The 20289-nt window shown below is 47.5% G+C and overlaps 2 protein-coding genes across 8 annotated transcripts in view; one reads left to right on the forward strand and one right to left on the reverse strand.

Annotated features, from left to right (window-relative positions):
- Positions 1–20289, forward strand: part of MPPE1 (metallophosphoesterase 1) — a 34258-nt gene that overhangs the window by 12513 nt on the left and 1456 nt on the right. For 2 of the 6 annotated variants that reach the window (XM_033178369.1, XM_033178368.1), the window contains exons 5-13: positions 3526–3634; positions 8100–8203; positions 8847–8921; positions 10851–10959; positions 11090–11158; positions 11250–11372; positions 12072–12212; positions 13269–13352; positions 18883–19314. In XM_033178369.1, coding sequence (XP_033034260.1) covers positions 3526–3634; positions 8100–8203; positions 8847–8921; positions 10851–10959; positions 11090–11158; positions 11250–11372; positions 12072–12212; positions 13269–13352; positions 18883–19092 — 1024 coding nt within the window. In that variant the 3' untranslated portion in view covers positions 19093–19314. The other 4 variants (XM_033178370.1, XM_033178371.1, XM_033178372.1 and 1 more) reach the window with 4 other exon arrangements.
- The window catches only part of GNAL (G protein subunit alpha L), a 212357-nt gene continuing 208040 nt past the window's right edge, over positions 15973–20289 (reverse strand). For both annotated transcript variants that reach the window (XM_033178365.1, XM_033178367.1), the window contains one exon: positions 15973–16907. In XM_033178365.1, coding sequence (XP_033034256.1) covers positions 16761–16907 — 147 coding nt within the window. In that variant the 3' untranslated portion in view covers positions 15973–16760. The remainder of the gene's footprint in view (positions 16908–20289) is intronic.

Genomic DNA, 20289 nt, shown 5'->3' on the forward strand with positions numbered 1-20289 from the left:
GAGCCCCTGCCTCCTTGTGTGTAACTGGGTTAAGACAAGAAGCGTCACAAGATGTGCCACGCAATGACAAGAAGATGCCACGCAATGCCCGATGCCGGGACTGGTCCCCTGGGCGGGGAGGACACAGATCTGGGTTGATGGTCCCATCTCACCTTCACTGCTGTGTAACTTTGAGCCTATTGGGTTTCAGCCTCTTCTAGACAGCGGAGGAGCAGAGCAGATTTGTGGCTGTCACCCTAGGGAAGGATCAGGTCCTGTCTTTCTGACTCACACCTGCCCCTGCGTGGTCCTTTGTTTTTTTTTCACCAGGAAGCTTTTTAAACAAATTATTTTTAGGCCGGGCGCAGTGGCTCATGCCTGTAATCTCAGCACTTCGGGAGGCCAAGGCAGGTGGATCACCTGAGGTCAGGAGTTCAAGACCAGCCTGGCCAACATGGTGCAACTCCATCTCTACTAAAAATAGAAAAATTAACCGAGCATGGTGCCGGGCACCTATAATCTCAGCTACTCGGGAGGCTGAGATAGGAGAATCGCTTGAACCTGGAAGGCAGAGGTTGCAGTGAGCTGAGATTGCACCACTGCACTCCAGCCTGGGCAACAGAGCAAGACTCCATCTCAAAACAAAAACAAAAGAATAATAATGAAGGAGCAGCTATACCTTTTTACTATGAGTTTTTTTTTTTTTTTTGAGACAGAGTCTTGCTCTGTCACCCGGGCTGGAGTGCAGTGGCCGGATCTCAGCTCACTGCAAGCTCCGCCTCCCGGGTTTACGCCATTCTCCTGCCTCAGCCTCTGGAGTAGCTGGGACTACAGGCGCCCGCCACCTCGCCCGGCTAGTTTTTGTATTTTTAGTAGAGACGGGGTTTCACCATGTGAGCCAGGATGGTCTCGATCTCCTGACCTCGTGACCCGCCCGTCTCGGCCTCCCAAAGTGCTGGGATTACAGGCTTGAGCCACCGCGTCCGGCCGAAAGAGCCTGTTTCTAAAAAAAAGTAAAATTAAGAAAAACGGAGAAATGTATTTTGAGAGATCTTGGGTAAAAAGCCTTTTACAGGTGATGTGTACCATTCAGTGGTTAACTTGGGATCTAAAAATCTTCCTCTGCCCAGAATTACATTGACTGATTAAAACGAGGTGTAGCTGTGTTGCCCAGACTGGAGGGCAGTAGTAGGATCATAGCTCACTGCAGCTGCCCAAGTAGCTAGGACAATGGGCTTGTGCCACTACGCCCAGCTAATTTTTACTTTTTTGTAGAGATGGAATTTTGCTGTGTTGCTCATGCTGGTTTTGAACTCTTGGCCTCAAGTGATCCCTCCCGCCTTGGCCTCCCAAAGCATTGAAATGACAGGCGTGAGCCACTGCATCCAGCCTACTTTCCCCTATTTATCTATCCCAGGACATAGCATTTCCCTTTTGTAGAGGAGGAGCAGCCAGGAAAATGCCTTAAAAAGGAGGAAAGGTTTGGATTCCTTAGGAAAATGACATAGGCTGGATTTGGTTAGGTTGAAGACGGGGAGGGCTGAGCAAGCACTGACATTTTTGTGCACCTGCTGTGTGCCTGTGCCATGCTTTACAAACGCTGTCTCATTTAACCCCATAACTATCCTGTGCAAGGAGGGTTTAAAATCCCCATTTACCGGCCGAGTGTGGTGGCTCACGCCTGGAATCCCAGCACTTGGGGAGGCTGAGGCGGGTGGCTCACTAGAGGTCAGAAGTTCAAGACCAGCCTGACCAACATGGAGAAACCCTGTCTCTACTAAATATACAGAATTAGCTGGGTGTGGTGGCACATGCCTATAATCTCAGTTAGGCAGGAGAATCACTTGAACCCGGGAGGCAGAGGTTGCAGTGAGCCGAGATCACGCCATTGCACTCCAGCCTGGGCAACAAGAGAGAAACTTAATAAATAAATAAATAAATAAAATAAAATCGCCATTTACCAGTGAAGACACTGGGAATCAGAATAGGCAGTATTTTCAAAGCCATACAACTTTTCAGTGGATTGAGCTGGGATGTTAAGCCATTATCTGTCAGATTGCAGATCCCAGGCTCTTTTTTCTTTTTCTTTTTTTTTTTTTTTTTTTGAGACGGAGTCTCGCTCTGTGGCCCAGGCTGGAGTGCAGTGGCCGGATCTCAGCTCACTGCAAGCTCCGCCTCCCGGGTTCAGGCCATTCTCCTGCCTCAGCCTCCCGAGTAGCTGGGACTACAGGTGCCCGCCACCTGGCCCGGCTAGTTTTTTGTATTTTTTAGTAGAGTCGGGGTTTCACCATGTTAGCCAGGATGGTCTCGATCTCCTGACCTCGTGATCTGCCCGTCTCGGCCTCCCAAAGTGCTGGGATTACAGGCTTGAGCCACCGCGCCCGGCCTCTTTTTTCTTTTTGAGATGAAGTCTCTCTCTGTCGCCCAGGCTGGAGTGCAGTGGCCAGATCTCAGCTCACTGCAACTTCCGCCTCCTGGGTTCAAGCAATTCTCCTGCCTCAGCCTCCCAAGTAGCTGGTACGACAGGCGTCCGCCACCATGCACAGCTGACTTTTTGTATTTTTAGTAGAGACAGGGTTTCATGATATTGGCCAGGCTGGTCTCGAACTCCTGACCTCATGATCTGCCCACTTTGGCCTCCCAAAGTGATGGGATTATAGGCATGAACCACCATGCCCGGCCTCCAGGCTCTTTTCATTTGCTTGTTTTACCTCTGGGAGGATTACTTGCATGTCTGAAATCTACAGGATTTACTGTTTTGATATTGACTAGTCTATTTCTCTTGTCATCTCCCCTTCAACTTGGAAGCAAAGAAGGAAGTTGAATTCACTTTAAGAAGAAGCGAAAATTAAGCTAGATACAGTCATCTCCTCTGTGTGGTACAAAATCAGTCTACATTGAACATGTTTGGAAGCTGCATTAGGCTCTCTCAGATCTAGTTGCTGTCTTTTTTTTTTTTTTTTTTGAGACGGAGTCTCGCTCTGTTGCCCGGGCTGGAGTGCAGTGGCCGGATCTCAGCTCACTGCAAGCTCGGCCTCCCGGGTTTACGCCATTCTCCTGCCTCAGCCTCCCGAGTAGCTGGGACTACAGGCGCCCGCCACCCTGCCCGGCTAGTTTTTTGTATTTTTTTTAGTAGAGACGGGGTTTCACTGTGTTAGCCAGGATGGTCTCGATCTCCTGACCTCGTGATCCGCCCGCCTCGGCCTCCCAAAGTACTGGGATTACAGGCTTGAGCCACCACGCCCGGCCTCCACTTGCTGTCTTGACTGAGTGATGGCTGCAGGGTGCAGAGTGGGACCTGTTCCTGCACACCACAGTGTCTGGGGTGTGTGGGAGGGGTGGCCAGACTCTTCTCTGATACTTAATTCCCCACCTTTAATCAGATACGGACTCTTTGGCCCTTCAAGCAGGGGATGGGAATGCAAGAGTGGGACTCTGGAAGAAGGAGACTGGAACCATTTAGTTTGCTGTTTAAATAGTGCATCATACAGGAGTAGCCTCCAACCAGGAAAGACTGATGCCTTACTTTTTCCTATTGGTGTCAAGGGAATGGCAGATGGAGAGAGCCTTCCAGACAGCTCTGTGGTTGCTGCAGCCGGAAGTCGTCTTCATCCTGGGGGATGTCTTTGATGAAGGGAAGTGGAGCACCCCTGAGGTAGGACTCTGTTCCAGGTGCCCTCATCCTGCTTTGAGGTCCAGCACAAGTAGCCCAGAGAATCCACGAAGCAGTGTCAGCTCGAGTTGGAAATTTTATGGAAGTTGTACTTACTACTGATATTAAAAATGCATAGGCTATCTGGAAGATGCTTAGGATTCATAGGCTATCTGGAAGATGCTTAGGATTCATAGGCTATCTAAGATTATTAGAACAACTCAATCTCGAGTTAGGTTGGCTAATCGTAAGCATTTGTCTATGTAGGAAAGAGGTTGATTAGCCAGATATCATTTACTTGGAATACACTGTTTTGTGAACCTCTTGGGAAAGGAAGAAATGGGCAAGATAGATGTTATTTCAGTTGTGGCTGAAATCGCAAAATACATATTGAAATGTACATTTAATTTCACACTCTTATTGAACCACGACATTATGAGAATTGTGCTACAAAAGGGACTTGCTATTCTCCTTTGATTTTCTTTTTTTCTGAGAGATGCAGAAAGAGCCCTGGGGACTTGATGTGAGGATCCTCTGCCTTCAGAGGGGGCTGAGACCTCCCCCTGGGTATTGGGGTAATGTAAGACTTTCCACAAACCAAAGAGAAAAACTGTTCTCTCACCTTAGTTGTCACAATGTTTTGCTTATTACATCCTTGGAACAAAACAAATGAAGACATGAACTGTTCTTGCTGCTTAAAAATGTTTAGTCACTAATGGTTTTTGGAAAATACTTAATTTGGGGTGTAGTCTAAAAACTTCATCACATGCCTATAGTACCAGCACTTTGGAAGCCCAAGGCAGGAGGAGGTTTTTTTTTTTTGAGATGGAGTTTCGCTCTTGTTGCCCAGGCTGGGGTGCAATGGCGCAATCTCAGCTCACTGCAACCTCTGCCTCCCGGGTTCAAGCGATTGTCCTGCCTCAGCCTCTTGTGTGGTAGGATTACAGGCATCCGTCACCACACCCGTCTAATTTTGTATTTTTAGTAGACATGGGATTTCTCCATGTTGGTCACGCTGGTCTCGAACTCCTGACCTCAGGTGATCTGCCCACTTCAGCCTCTCTATGTGCTGGGATTACAGGCATGAGCCACTGTGCCTGCCTTTTTTTTTTTTTTTTTGGTGGTGGAGGGGATGGAGTCTCACTCTGTCACCCAGCCTGCAGTGCAGTGGTGTGATTTTGGCCCACTGCAACCTCCACCTCCTGGGTTCAAGTGATTCTCCCTCCTCAGCCTCCCGAGTGGCTGGGATTACAGGCACGCACCACCATGCCTGGCTAATTTTTTTTGTATTTTAGTAGAGATGGGGTTTCACCACCATGTTGCCCAGGCTGGTCTCGAACTCCTGAGCTCAGGCAGTCTGCCCACCTTGGCCTCCCCAAGTGCTGGCATTATAGGCATGAGCCACCGTACCTGGCCTAGTCCAAGGCAGGAAGATCGTTTGAGCCCAGGAGTTCAAAACCAGTCTAGGCAACTTAGTGAGACCCTGTTTCTACAAAAAATATAAAAAATAGCCAGGCATGGTGGTGCACACCTATAGTCCCAGCTACTCAGGAGGCTGAAGTGGGAGGATCGCTTGAGCCTGGGAGGTTGTCGAGGCCACAGTCAGCTGTGCACTACTGCACTCCAACCTGGGTGACAGAGTGAGACCCTGTCTCAAAAAATAAAGATAAAAATCAAGGAAGACAAACAACCAAACCAAAAACAAAACAAAAAAACCCACAACAAAACCCCGCAAAACCTTACTGGCATTTCCTAGGACAATTCAATAGCTACGCAAGAGAAGTCTTGTTTCGGAGTCGACAGGAACCACTGTTCACAGAGTGGCAGTGTTTGTTACCATCTGGGCTATAATTCAGTGTAAGATAGTGGAAATGTTATATGTCAAAACAACTAGTTACAAAATGAGGTTGGATAGATATGTTGCTTTTCCAAATTAAGGGCAATATTTTATGTTTTTCTGTGTCTGTTATTCTGATTTTATGTTACTCTAACTTTATTTATTTTATTTTATTTTTTTGAGCTGGTGTCTCGCTCTGTCACCAAGGCTGGAGTGTGTGGCGTGATCTCAGCTTACCGCAACCTCTGCCTCCCTGGTTCAAGTGATTCTCCTGCCTCAGCCTCCTCGAGTAGCTGGGACTACAGGCACCCGCCACCACACCCAGCTAATTTTTGTGTGTTTAGTAGAGACAGGGTTTCACCGTGTTGGCCAGGCTGGGCTCAAACTCCTGACCTCTAGTGATCTGCCTGCTTCGGCCTCCCAAAGTGCTGGGAGTAGAAGTGTGAGCCACTGCGCCCAGCCATCTAACTTTAAATGTTATTGTTAAAGTGGAATCTTTGTAAATGTATTCAAGGACACTATCCAGCATGTTTCCTTAGGTTTTGCCAGATTTACAACGTTTAGGATAAAGTTGGTTACCATCTAGAATAGAAGGTTTCTTTGTTTTTTTCTCTACCCTGGGTGTTTGTACAATTGATATTTTTAGCTTTATAAAAATAAGAACTAGGGCCGGGCGCGGTGGCTCAAGCCTGTAATCCCAGCACTTTGGGAGGCCGAGACGGGCGGATCACGAGGTCAGGAGATCGAGACCATCCTGGCTAACACGGTGAAACCCCGTCTCTACTAAAATATACAAAAAATTAGCCGGGCGAGATGGCGGGCGCCTGTAGTCCCAGCTACTCGGGAGGCTGAGGCGAGAGAATGGCGTAAACCCGGGAGGCGGAGCTTGCAGTGAGCTGAGATCCGGCCACTGCACTCCAGCCTGGGCGACAGAGAGAGACTCCGTCTCAAAAAAAAAAAAAAAAAAAAAAAAAAAATAAGAACTACACTAACATAACTCTGAAGTTTTAATAGTTAAAGCAAGTATAAGAATAATTTTGAAATATATGTTACAATAAGTATTTTTTGTCTTTCTTTCTCCCACATCTCATTAGTTCATTTCCACAATTGTAGCCATAGGGGAATGCCACATTTCTTTTTTTTTTTTTTAGACGGAGTCTCACTCTATGGTCCAGGCAGGAGGGCAGTGGCGCGATCTCGGTTCACTGCAAGCTCCGCCTCCCGGGTTCACATCGTTCTCCTGCCTGTAGCTGGGACTACAGGCGCCCGCTACCACGCCCGGCTGTTTTTTGTATTTTGAGTAGAGATGGAGTTTCACCGTGTCAGCCAGGATAGTCTCCATCTCCTGACCTCGTGATCCGCCCGCCTCGGCCTCCCAAAGTGCTGGGATTACAGGCTTGAGCCACCGCGCCCAGCCAGGAATGCCACTTTTAAAGATGTTCTCAACCTCGTCTTGCTTGGGACACATGAAGAACTTACTGGACATTCTGTAAGAGCCTGTTTTTAGAGCATGCCCAGATCTGAAGCATTTCTCCACCAGGGTCTATGAATGGTCTTCAGGGGATGTGAAAATAATAGGTGCATGAACCAAATATTTTTTGGAATTGCCAGTTATTGTTTTAAGATGGGAGAGGATACCATTTAAAAATTTGGCGTCAGGCTGGGCTTGGTGGCTTACACCTGTAATCCCAGCACTTTGGGAGGCTGAGGCAGGTGGATCACTTGAGGTCAGGAGTTCGAGACCAGCCTGGCCAACATGGTGAAACCTTGTGTCTACTAAAAATACAAAAATTAGCTGGGCATGGTGGCAGGCGCCTGTAATCCCAGCTACTCAGGTGACTGAGGCAGAAGGATCACTTGAACCCTGGAGGTGGAGGTTCTAGTGAGCCAAGATCATGGCCACTGCACTCCATCCTGGGTGACAGAGTGAGACCCTGTCTCAAAAAAACAACAAAATCAAACAAAAACTTGGCATCAAATTAAATAACAGTAAGTATTAATTGTAGTCTTAAAAAAGACATATTGTGGCCAGGTGCGGTGTCTCACGCATGTAATCCCTAATCCCAGCACTTTGGGAGGCCAAGGCAGGCGGATTTTGAGGTCAGGAGGTCGAGACCATCCTGGCTAACATGGTGAAACCCCATCTCTATTAAAAATACAAAAAAATTAGTCAGGCGTGGTGGCGGGCGACAGAGCAAGACTCCATCTCAAAAAGAAAAGTTCTACATCATCTTTATGGACATCTGATTTAAACAGGGGAATTCATTCACTTCTCACATCAAAATAGGGATCATTGGCTGGTGCGGTGGCTCATACCTGTAATCCCAGCACTTTGGGAGGCTGAGGCTGGTGGATCACGAGGTCAGGAGGTCAAGACAATCCTGGCTAACATGGTGAAAACCTGTCTCTACTAAGAATACAAAAAAAAAAAAAAAAAGCCAGGCATGGTGGCGTGTGTCTGTAATCCCAGCTACTCGGGAGGCTGCGGCGGGAGAATCGCTTCAATGCGGAAGATGGAAGTTGCAGTGAGCAGAGATCACACAACTGCACTTCACAAAACAGGGATCATGTTTTTTTAGCCACAGGGCGGGGATGGTTCTTTGGCTCCAGAGCTTTTTCTTTTTCCCTCAGGCCTGGGCAGATGATGTGCAGCGATTTCAGAAAATGTTCAGACACCCGAGTCATGTACAGCTGAAGGTGGTTGCTGGAAACCATGACATTGGCTTCCATTATGAGTAAGTAGTTCACGAAAGCTCTGCACCCTGAGAGCGCCGGTTAACTCTGATTCTAAATCTGTTGGAATTCTGGTGAAAGCCCTATTTGTGCTGTCTTGAAATTTGTTTTCCTCAAAAGATGTAAGCTCTGGGATATTCAGCTCTTTGAGGGGTTTTTATTTGGTGCATAGTCCACCCTCAACAAATACCTGTGGAATGAATGAATTGTATGTGCCCTTGGGAAACATCTAACTTGAAATGTACATTTAATGGCCAATCATTGTCTTTGGGAATGAAAAAACAAGATCATTTAGACTCTAATAGCTAACACTTACATAGTGCTCTAGTGCTTGTAATGTGCCATCTGTTTCAAGCACTTTACTTCCGTATATGAACACATTCATCTTTACCATGGTCCTGTTATTTTACCTATATGGTACCAATGCAGAATGAGGCCCTGGGCAGCCGAGTAACTTGCCCCAGGCTTCACAGTAAGTAGTGAAACTAAAATTTGAGCTTTGCTATCCTGGGGCCAGGTGGGGCCCTTAACTAATAATGCTAGTGTGAAACTCCAGTCTTGCAAGTTATTTTGTGTTCACGATAACTGTAGGAGTGTCTAAAATGGCTTGTCCTGAAAAATGTTTCCTCCTACAATTGAATATAGGATGAACACATACAAAGTGGAACGCTTCGAGAAAGTGTTCAGCTCTGAAAGACTGTTTTCTTGGAAAGGCATTAAGTGAGTATTATTTGTAAATTCTTCCAAGACCTTTAGTCCTTGGAAACTTGATTTTCTAAAGGTGCCTGCCATACTGGGATCTGTCATCTGCCGTGTTCCGTGTAGCCTGGTTTACAATCTTTAAACAGCAGTGCCTCAGGCTGTCCTTCCTGGTGCTCGCCATGGGAGCCGATAGATGGGAAACCTATTGACAATCCCACAATGAATCAGTTTATGACTCTGCCCAGCCACTGTGGGAATGATCCTCTTTCTGTCTGCCCTGTCTCTGGGTTGTGCAAATTTCATCAGCCCACTTTGTAAAAGAGTCTTTTTATTTGATCAAAATGTACTCATTTCACTTGACAAAGACTGTTCCCGTAGTTACGGTGTCACGGGATTTGGTGGCAAATGTGTCACAGTGCTTCTGTAGCTCTGTGCTACTCATCTCCATCGGCCTGGGCTTTTAGACCCGAGCACCCTGACCCTTAGCCTGACCATGAGCAGCTCCCGTCTGCGAGGCCACCTCAGTGCCCATCTCCAGATCTTTTCTGGGCTGTGTATGCGGCTGCAGCACAGTGGGCAGGACTCTATACTCTCTCCTGATGATAGACGTGGTGGAGAGAAAATAGGTGGGAGTGGAAGCCTTTTCTCTTTTCATCTTGTCCTTCCTGTGGGTGCCGAGCACTCTGTTGACCTTGGACACAGCAGGTCTGTAGGTGAGGTCATTTCTGTCCCGTGGCTTCACCGCCATTGCTCACCTTTCCCTCCCTCTGCCAGGAGGGCAGAGTCTCTCTCTAGTAGGCAGCTTCCTCGGCTGACTCATAACAGAAACATGATACAGTGAGAATTAGTTCCCTCTAAGTGTGTGTTTAAGACACTTTTAACAGCTCATCATACTGCTGATCACTTGGTAACTCCACTCCTTATCTCTAAGATGAGTTAAATTTCAAGCAGTCTTTACTGACTGGTGCTTTCGTCATTCCAAGATGGTATGTGTGTAGGAAATAAAAGCGTATTTAGTGGGAGTCTATAAAAAAATGTGGCTGTTGAGTCTAACCATAATGGACTCTGTTATTACCGTAGTTTGGGATTATCCATAGCCAGTTAGCTCTAACCGGCACTCTACCCTCTGCCTTACTTGCTGTGTGTGTCTGTATGTCACTGCTGAACCCTATGGTTCCCTCTACCTGTTAGTCACAATATCTGGCAAGCACTGAGTTCTTTCTAGTGGCAGGCTGTGTTCTAAACACCTGCCATGTCATTGCATTGAATCCTCACAACCAGCTGATGGGGTGGGCAGAGGGGTTCTTAGCCCTCTGCACAGAAGAGGCACTGTAACAGATGAGGTTCTGGTTAGAGGATGAGCTTAGACATAGTCTAACTGCAGAGCTTCTGTCACCTGGGATTTTTCACAAGTTTAGGGTCAAAAACCCTTCGATCATGTCTTAGACTGAACTCCCAGTCATGCTATTTTTGTTAATATTGACTCATTTAAAAATACACCAGGCTGGGCGCAGTGGCTCAAGCTTGTAATCCCAGCACTTTGGGAGGCCAAGATGGGCAGATCACGAGGTCAGGAGATAGAAACCATCCTGGCTAACATGGTGAAACCCCATCTCTACTAAAAAAATACAAAAAACTAGCCGGGCGTGGTGGCGGGCGCCTGTAGTCCCAGCTACTCGGGAGGCTGAGGCAGGAGAATGGCGTAAACCCGGGAGGCGGAGCTTGCAGTGAGCTTAGATCCAGCCACTGCACTCCAGCCTGGACGACAGACAGAGCAAGACTTCGTCTCAAAAAAAAAATACACCAAATTATTCTGGGTGGTATTGAAAACTGCTTTGGGCTTGTTTCTTTACATGGGATGCTTAGCTTTCTTTTCATGGGAACAGTGGGGAAAAGAAAGCACTGGTACCCCCAGCAGCCTCACCTGCCTGTTTCCCTCTGCCTCAGCTTCGTGATGGTCAACAGCGTGGCGCTGAACGGGGACGGCTGTGGCATCTGCTCTGAAGCAGAAGCAGAGCTCATTGAAGTTTCTCACAGACTGAACTGCTCCCGAGAGGTAGGAGAGCATCTCAGTGCCACAGGCGACTTCTGGCCGCGTCGCTCTGCTTTTGTTACTCAGCCCCCCAGCTCTTCTTGCCCTTTGATGAGGGTCAGGTGTGCGGATTAATGGCCTGACTTGTACCCAGCAGGCACGTGGCTCCCGCCGGTGTGGACCTGGGCCTCTGCTGCCCATGTCTGCCCCTGTCCTCCTGCAGGTGAGCTGGGGGAGGAAGGGGCTCATGGCGGACAGCAGGCAGCCCGCAGTTTCACGACAGCCACCTGAACTCCTCTCTCCACCCCGGACAGCATTATCCTCTGTATCGGAGAAGTGATGCTAACTGTTCTGGGGACGATGCCGCTCCTCCGGAGGAAAGGGACATCCCATTTAAGGAGAACTATGACGTGCTTTCACGGGAGGCATCACAAAAGGTTTGCCAGGGTGTCCTGATGCTAATTCATGTCGCATTGTGACTCTCATCACCTTGCATGTCAGCAAGCAGAGCGCCCAGGCTAGAGCAGGTGTTTGCTGAAACGTTGATGACTTAGTTATCACCTGGGGACAGGGGTGGATGGAGGCCTGGCTTTCACAGCACGATCAGTTAATTGCTTTCTTTTTTTTTTTTTTTTTTCCAGTAAACCTACTTCTATTTCCTACCCTGAAGTCAATAATAGTCTTAGCTATTCTTTGTATTCAGAGTTTTTCACCAACTTGAATGTGTTTAGAAATGTGAATGGAACTTGGAAGAGTCAAATTTTTAGGGACTTAATTAAAATTAAAATGCATTTTCTTATATAGATTTATATAATACATATTACATTATATATAATATATAAATATAGGAAATATTTATAAGATAAATGTATAAAATATTTATAAAGATAAAAAAGCACAAAAAGTAGGTAAAATCTGGAATGAGAACAGTAGACTCAAAGGGGTGACCTTACCTTTGATTTAGTATAAATAAACCAAAGGATTTTTAAGGAAAAAAATAAACCAGTCCTTCAAAATAAGGATTTAGTATTTAATTTAATGAAAGAAGCGATGGCCAGCGGCTGTCTGCTGAGCGGTGAGAGCCTGGTTGAGGGTGAGCTAACAGCCTGCTTTGCTGTCTTCTCGGCCGCTGTCAGCTGCTGTGGTGGCTCCAGCCGCGCCTGGTTCTCAGTGGCCACACGCACAGCGCCTGCGAGGTGCACCACGGAGGCCGAGTCCCCGAGCTCAGCGTCCCATCTTTCAGTTGGAGGAACAGAAACAACCCCAGTTTCATCATGGTAACGTGAAAGTTTATTTTTGTCTGAAAGCTTTCCATAAGTATTTAAATCAACACAGTAATCAACTATTTAATTGCTGCAATCTGTAAAAATTTACAAGAGTCACACGCAAATTTCCCTCCCTCTACACGTAGTTCCATGCACTGCCTCTGGCCAAACGCCCTTCTGGGAACCAATCAGCCTGACGTTCCTGGGCGGTCTGTGTGGGAAGTGAGGGCAGGGCACTGTCCAGGTGGACTTGTTCCTTCAGGGAGGGCCATGTCGTCTCCTCTTACACTCTGTGTGTGTTGACTTTTCCAAAGAAACAACCATTTATTCATTAGCTCTACTCAGCCATCGTCTCTTATTTTCCAAACATGCCCATTTGGCGTGGCAGAGAACGCTACCGCCTTTGCAGGTTGATAAAAGGTGTTTCACTTAATGACCACTGGGCGTTTTAACTCCTTTCAGCCACAGGCTCCTACATCCAGCTCATGATGCTGGTATGACAGGTTCTTTTACTTCTTAAAAGGTGGGGGAAACCCTAACATTTTCAAATTCAAGTAAATGAAAACATTTGCCACTGTCATTCCACATAAACGTTACCTGCAGAGAAAAGCCCACGGAGACGACCTGGACATATGTACTTCTAGGGAACAGATGCTTAGTTGAGCATCACGGGGCAGGAAGACACCTTTCCCTCCTTGTTCCTTGCTGACCAATGACCCTGGAACTCCATGTACCTCTCTGAATCTCTGTTATGGATCTCCCATTATATTTGATGGGAACCCAGTGGGCCAGGGGCCAGTTTTGACAGGTCAGTGTCGCAGACATTTTCCACCCAGGCACACTTGGGCCTTACTTGTCTCTCCTGCCAGAGCCTGGGCTGGTCGGGCTCTGGGGGAAGAGCCTGGTGCAGGAGGAAGGGCAGGCCCCCTTGTTCTCAGGGGAGGAGGGCCCCTTCCCTGCCTCCCCTGAGGGGGACCTGAGAGGCAGTCTTCCCTCTGCTGTTTCTAAGACTGTGGTGTTCAACCTGTGCCTGGTGCTGTCAGCATAACTTTCCCTTTTCCTTTCCAGGGCAGCATCACGCCCACAGACTACGCCCTTTCCAAGTGCTACCTCCCACGTGAGGACGTGGTTTTGGTCATCTACTGTGGAGCGGTAGGCTTCCTTGTGGTCCTCACACTCTCTCACTTGGGGCTTTTAGCCTCACCTTTTCTTTCTGGTTTGAACTTGCTCAGAAAGCGTAAGACAGGATGAAGAGCAGGCGCCATTGTAAATATCAAAGCCCAAGAAGTGGAACTTTGGGCAGAGATCATGTTAGAATCAAGTGGATGATGAGACCAATTACAGGCCGTCTCTCTGCACATCACAGAAATTCTCAATCACTGACACGAGTAACTGCAAAATAAATAGTTGATTGTACTGTTCTCATGCTAGCAAAGTGGACAGGTACTCTACAACAAATCTGTTTTCTCATTTTTATCAAATATATGTATCATCAAAGGTTGCATCTGTACAGTATTAAATGCTATTAATGTCATCACTCACATGCACGACAGTCCTTGTTCCCCCAGGAAGGGCCTGGTGGCCCCAGCACACACTTGGGATTATGTGTATATATAAATATTGGGCTGTTTCCCTCATCCTGTGAAGTGGTTCTCGAATTCCTATGTACCGTAAAGCTGTACCTTTGAAAGTACAGATGTGGCCGGGTGCGGCAGCTCACACCTATAATCCAGGACTTTGGGAGGCTGAGGCGGGTGGATCACTTGAGGTTAGGAGTTCAAGACCAGCCTGGCCAACATGGTGAAACCCCTTCTCCACTAGAAGTATAAAAATTAGCCAAGCGTGGTGGCACACGCCTGTAATCCCAGCTACTTGGGAGGCTGAGGCAGGAGAATCCCTTGCACCCGGGAGGCGGAGGTTGCAGTGAGCCACGATCGCGCCATTACACTCCAGCCTGGGCAGCAGAGTGAGACTCCGTCTCAAAAAAAAATTAAAAAAAAAAAAAGTACAGATGTGATATGCAGAACATATTGTTTTCGTAGATTTTTATACTTGATCAATTAATGGAATCAGATTTTTAAATAAGTGTAATTTTCTCTATAGGAGACCAAGTTGTTACATCTGATAATGTCTGTCAGTGATCAAAAGAAACTTGAAAAGTAGAATGGGATATGGCTTTTGGTACCTGAAAATAAATGCTTTAATAATCGTAAGCCAGATAAAAGTTTTTCTTTCTGTTTTTTTCTTAACGGTCTGGCTCTTGTTTGAATTAAACTTTTTTTTTTTTTTTTTGAGACGGAGTCTTGCTCTGTCGCTTGGGCTGGAGTGCAGTGGCCGGATCTCAGCTCACTGCAAGCTCCGCCTCCCGGGTTCACGCTATTCTGCTGCCTCAGCCTCCGGAGTAGCTGGGACTACAGGCGCCCGCCACCTCGCCCGGCTAGTTTTTTTGTATTTTTTAGTAGAGACGGGATTTCACCGTGTTAGCCAGGATGGTCTCGATCTCCTGACCTCGTGATCCGCCCGTCTCGGCCTCCCAAAGTGCTGGGATTACAGGCTTGAGCCACCGCGCCCGGCCTGAATTAAACTTTTAAACAGGATGTTTAGTTAGAGGGTAATTGTTGAGTGAGGATGCATACAACAACATACTTCCCTTTCTTGCTGGGGGTGTAGCTTTTCAGTTTTCTTGTTTTACTTTGACAGTGCAAGGGGAACTGCAAATAATTTCTATTGTATTTATCTTAGTTCAACTGAGAGTTTTATGAGACAGTGGATGGGAAGGGCAGGAAGATGGTGATGAGATAAAATATGTGTGTGTGGCACTGACTGTCTATAAAGTTGTCATCCTTCATGAAAAAGTAGCATTTAAATCTGGATGAGTTTATAAAGGATTACAAAATGCTGATTTATAGAGTAAACTTGAAAATATTACAGACTAAAGACTAAAAGGAGAGTCATGAAGTAATAGGCTGTCACTTCTCTAGATTTGTATTGTTGAAAATTTAACTTTGGACATCTTTACAGATTATTTCAGACCTATGAAAACTACCCTCAACTCTGTGGGTGCAGATAGAATATGAAGTGTCAGTGCTATAACGGTTCTTACTTTCTAGATACTGTGTGTGTGTGTCATAATGTTTGAGGCTATATTTGTAAATCTTGCGAGTGTGAGAAAGAGCCATATCTTTTGACTTGATACTTGAGATTAAGATTTTGTAATGTTTCTTCTTCAAAACGCACGTGAAGCTGGCATCCTTATTCTCCTAGGCCATACACAAACATGGACACGTCATGTTTTGTTTTTCTCTTACTGTTTGCTTACTTGTATGATGTCGCCTGTGTCCAGAGTTTTGACTAAGGGAATGATGGACCGGTTCCCACTTAGGGAACTTGAAGTGTTTCATTAGCAGACTAATTAGGAAACATACTGTCTAGAGAGAGAGGAAAAAGTCCCTGGTACCCTGAAAAGATTAGATTGCAATTTGTACCCCTGAATTGAGTTCAGGTTTTTACAGCTCAGAGAAGAGCGAGCAGGTGGTTGCAACAGCTTGTGATGTTGGTACGACACTGTTGGTAGAATGTGGATGATGAATGTGTGTAACTTACAATTTTTTAAATCAGGGAGTATTTTATAAAGTGCCAACCTTATGAAATATCCTAAATTCTACAGCTACCATTCATTCCTTTTTTCAGAGTAAGCAGCAGGTAATGTTGACATTAAGCTCTTCAGCACAATACAAACACATTTCATGTACAGGTATAGATAGCCATGGTAAAGGCACAAAGATCTACAAGGATTTTTCTTTAGTAGTTATACAAAAGAATATTACATGTTGTGGTCTGTACAGTATAATAAACCAGCAATAGGGACAACAAAGAGAATCTAAGAAAGAAGACTATGCCTAAGTATAGTGAAAGTTTAGAGAATCATTTTTACACAAGACACATTTTGCAGTAGTGAATGTGGTAGGTTTTCTGCCTAAATGTAAGAGGCTCAAAGTAGCTCTAATTCAAATGCCTGAGGCCAGCAGCGACTCTGAATGTGACTGTAAAAGGGTTTCTGGTCACTCTGTCGCTTGGGGTTGACTCTAAGTCTAGGGCTAAGGCCGATGGGAAGGGACCATCGCTCGTCAACCTGCAGCTTCATAAAGGGAAAATCAGAGGGGGCCAGGGCTCAGGGCAGCGCACGTACGCTCTTGCAGTCACGCTTGACAACGTGGGGAAAAAGCAAACTGCGTTTTCTCCCCATCTACCAAGTTCTCCGCGATGAATCAATAAAGGGAGAATGAGTAAAGGGGCTCCCACCCGGAGAGATTCTGCTGCAGTGTCAGCAATGAGAGTCGGTGGTTTGGGGGTGGGATGCTGCGGCAGGTTGTATTCAATGACAACAGAAGCTACACAACCAAACCTGAGGGGACAGAGGTAGCCAGAGGCTTGGTGGTCGACACAGAACGGGACAGACGGCAGCGAGATGGAACTAGAGACCCTGCCTCCTACCATGGCACGGGGCTGGCAGTCAGGCGGTCTGGGGCGCCGCTCCATCGCGGGGTGGCAGCAGCATCCTCACAAGAGCTCGTACTGCTTGAGGTGCATCCGCTGGATGATGTCGCGGCAGTCGTTGAACACCCTGCGGATGTTCTCTGTGTCCACGGCGCAGGTGAAGTGCGGGTAGCAGTAATGTTTGCCTTCACCGGTGGCCGTGCTGATCCTCTGCAAGAGAGAGCGTGTGCACTAGCCCTGCGTGGCCCCAGCATGCACCTTGGGGAAGGACTAGGCCACACTGAGCAGGTGCCGGAGGCTTTGGTGATGGTGGCCTGCTTGTTTCGCATGGGAGCACTTAGAGGCAGGAACCGTCTCAATGCAAGCATCAGCTGAGGACCCAGATAACCTTACCCTTTTTTTTTTTCTGAGACGGAGTCTCGCTCTGTCACCCGGGCTGGAGTGCAGTGGCCGGATCTCAGCTCACTGCAAGCTCCACCTCCCGGGTTTACGCCATTCTCCTGCCTCAGCCTCCCGAGTAGCTGGGACTACAGGCGCCCACCAACTCGCCCGGCTAGTTTTTTGTATTTTTTTTAGTAGAGACGGGGTTTCACCATGTTAGGCAGGATGGTCTCGATCTCCTGACTTCGTGATCCGCCCGTCTCGGCCTCCCAAAGTGCTGGGATTACAGGCTTGAGCCACCACGCCCGGCCAGCCTTCCCCTTATCACTGCCCCCAGGAAGCTGAAGCAGCACGGATAGGTCAGAGAAAGCACCGGGCAGGCAAGTCAAGGGAGGAGCTTCCAGAAAGGAAGGTCTGAACAGAGTTTTCTGTGACAATGGGAATGTCCTCTATCTGCCCTATCTAGTCACTATCTAGTTGACAGTCACTATCTAGCTGATACCACTGAGGGGCTGATTTCTAATTAGCTAATTTTATTTTATTTATTTATTTATTTATTTTTGAGACTGAGTCTAGCTCTGTTGCCCAGGCTGGAGTGCAGTGGTGCAGTCTTGGCTCACTGCAACCTCCGCCTCCCAGGTTCAAGGGATTCCCCTGCCTCGGCTTCCTGAGTGGCTGGGATTACAGGCGTCCATCACCATGACCACGCCTGGCTAATTTTTGTATTTTTAGTAGAGACGGGGTGTCACCATGTTGGCCAGGCTGGTCTCGAACTCCTGACCTCAAGTGATCTGCCTGCCTCGGCCTCCCAAAAGTGCTGGGATTACAGGCACGAGCCACTGTGCCCAGCTTAATTAGCTAGTTTGTTTGTTTTTTTGTTTGTTTGAGATGGAGTCTTGCTCTGTCTCCCAGGCTGGAGTGCAGTGACGGCATCTTGGCTCACTGCAACCTCTACCTCCTGGATTCAAGCGATTCTCCTGCCTCAGCCTCCTGAGTAGCTGGGATTACAGGTGTGCGCCACCACACCTGGCCAATTTTTGTATTTTTAGTAGAGATGGGGTTTCACCATGTTGGTCAGACTGGTCTTGAACTCCTGACCTCATGATCCGCCCACCTTGGCCTCCCAAAGTGCTGGGATTACAGGCGTGAGCCACCATGCTCTGCCAGCTAGTTTTAATTAAATGTCCATATTGTGCCAGTGGTTCTGTATTGGACAGTGCAGTGGCCCCGTGGCCGCCTCCACACAGGGGCAGTTTAGCATCTGCTGAGCAGGGTGTCCCCTGGTTATCAGGGGAATGTTTGCTGCCTTCTGGGAGAAAAGTGATCTGTTGTCAAGTACCTGGGAAACGGGGTTAGACACTACGAGTCATGGTTTGTGGGGACACCTCAATGATGTGCTCATGTGCACTGTGAAGCTGAGTGCTGTGGGTGTGGGGACAGGCGGGTACAGGCCGAACTGTGTTCCCTGAAGTTATGTGGAATCCCTGACCCCCGGCACTTCAGATATGACTATATTGGAGATAAGGCCTTTACAGAGGCAATGACGGTAAAATGAGGTCATTAGGGTGGGCCCTAATGCAGCATGACTGGTGTCCTAGAGAGAAGAGGAAACCAGGAGGATGCAGCCGTGTGCAGAGGGAAGGCCCTGTGAGACACAGGGAGGAGGCGGCTGCAAGCCAAGGGAGGGGCCTCTGAAGGGACCAACCCTGCCCACACCTTGATTTCAGACTTCCAGCCTCCAGAGCTGTGAGAAATACATTTCTGCTGTTTGACACTCGGCCTCTGTGGCACTTTGTTATGGCAGCCCAGGCAGACTTCGATAGAGGTCCTGGGGAAGCTCGCCTTCTTCCTTGGTGCCACGGGAATCCCTGGGCCTCCTCATCCCCTCCACTCCTTCTTTTTCGACAAGGCATCCTGGGAAACAGGCTTCAGAGAGCTGCTTAGACCACAGAAAGGGTGTCCTGAAGATGTCCTGAGGTATGAAACTCCTCACAGGGGGACAGACTTACTTTAGCAATAGTCAGGCTTCCCTTGAGCATTTAAAAAAAAAACTTATGGACACTGAAATGAGTAGGTTATGTATCTTTTTAATCCCAAAGCGCCAGGTGAGGTGTTTGGCACACACACAGTAAGTGTGTAGTGAATGAATGAAAAATAGGCTTTTGGCTGGGTGCAGTGGCTCACACCTGTAATCCCAGCACTTTGGGAGGTGGAGGCAGGAGGATCACTTGAGGCGAGGAGTTCGAGACCAGCCTGGCCAACATAGCAAGGCTCTATCTCTATAAAATATAAAAATTAGCCAGGTGTGGTGGTGTGTGCCTGTAGTCCCAGCTACTCAGGAGCCTGAGGCACGGGGGCTGCTTGAGCCCAGGAGTTGGAGGCTGCAGTGAGCTATGATCTTGACACTGCACTCCAGGCAGCCTGGGTGACACTGCGAGGCAATGTCCCAAATAAACATACCAAAAAAGGCTCTCTTCTGTAATAGTGTGACTATTTGTCCCTGTCTAGAGCCTTAAAATTAAGGGAATGGAGTCATTGCAAAGGGCGTTGCTTCAAATAGTTTTGTTTTTGTTTTGAGATGGAGTGTTGCTCTGTCACCCAGGCTGGGGTCACCTAGGCTGGGGTGCAGTGGCACAATCATACCTCACTGCCACCTCAAATTCCTGGGCTCAAGGAGTCCTCCCACCTCAGCCTCCTGAGTAGCTGGGACTACATGCCTGTGCCACCATACCCAGGTACGTTTTAAAATTTTCTGTAGACACGAGGTCTTGATATGTTCTCTAGCTGATCTCGAACTTCTGGCCTCAGGTGATCCACCTGCCTTGGCCTCCCAAAGTGTTGAGATTACATGCCTAAGCAACTGCATCCAGCCTGGATGTTTCTAATCTTCATTTAAATGCCCAACATATGCATGCTTAATTAACATTTAGTTCTCATTAGAAAACCATTTTTTTGTGTCTTTGTATGTTATGGTCTTACAAAATGCTCCTTAAAATTAAGGGATCCCTTGATCTGTTACAAACTAAATTCCCTTATTGAAGAGATTTGCAGTACACATGAATTGGCCTTAAGTAAAGGTTCTGAGAATCTGACAGTCTTAGAGAGGCAGAGGAACCTCCCTCGCTGTATTTAACACAGCACATCCCAGATTTATTCACCTGCACAAGCTCTTCCGGTGCTGCCATGGACTTACGGCCATGCACTTCTGGGG

Source organism: Trachypithecus francoisi, unplaced genomic scaffold (genome assembly GCF_009764315.1).
Source record: "Trachypithecus francoisi isolate TF-2019V2 unplaced genomic scaffold, Tfra_2.0 Lachesis_group19, whole genome shotgun sequence".
NCBI lineage: Eukaryota > Metazoa > Chordata > Mammalia > Primates > Cercopithecidae > Trachypithecus > Trachypithecus francoisi.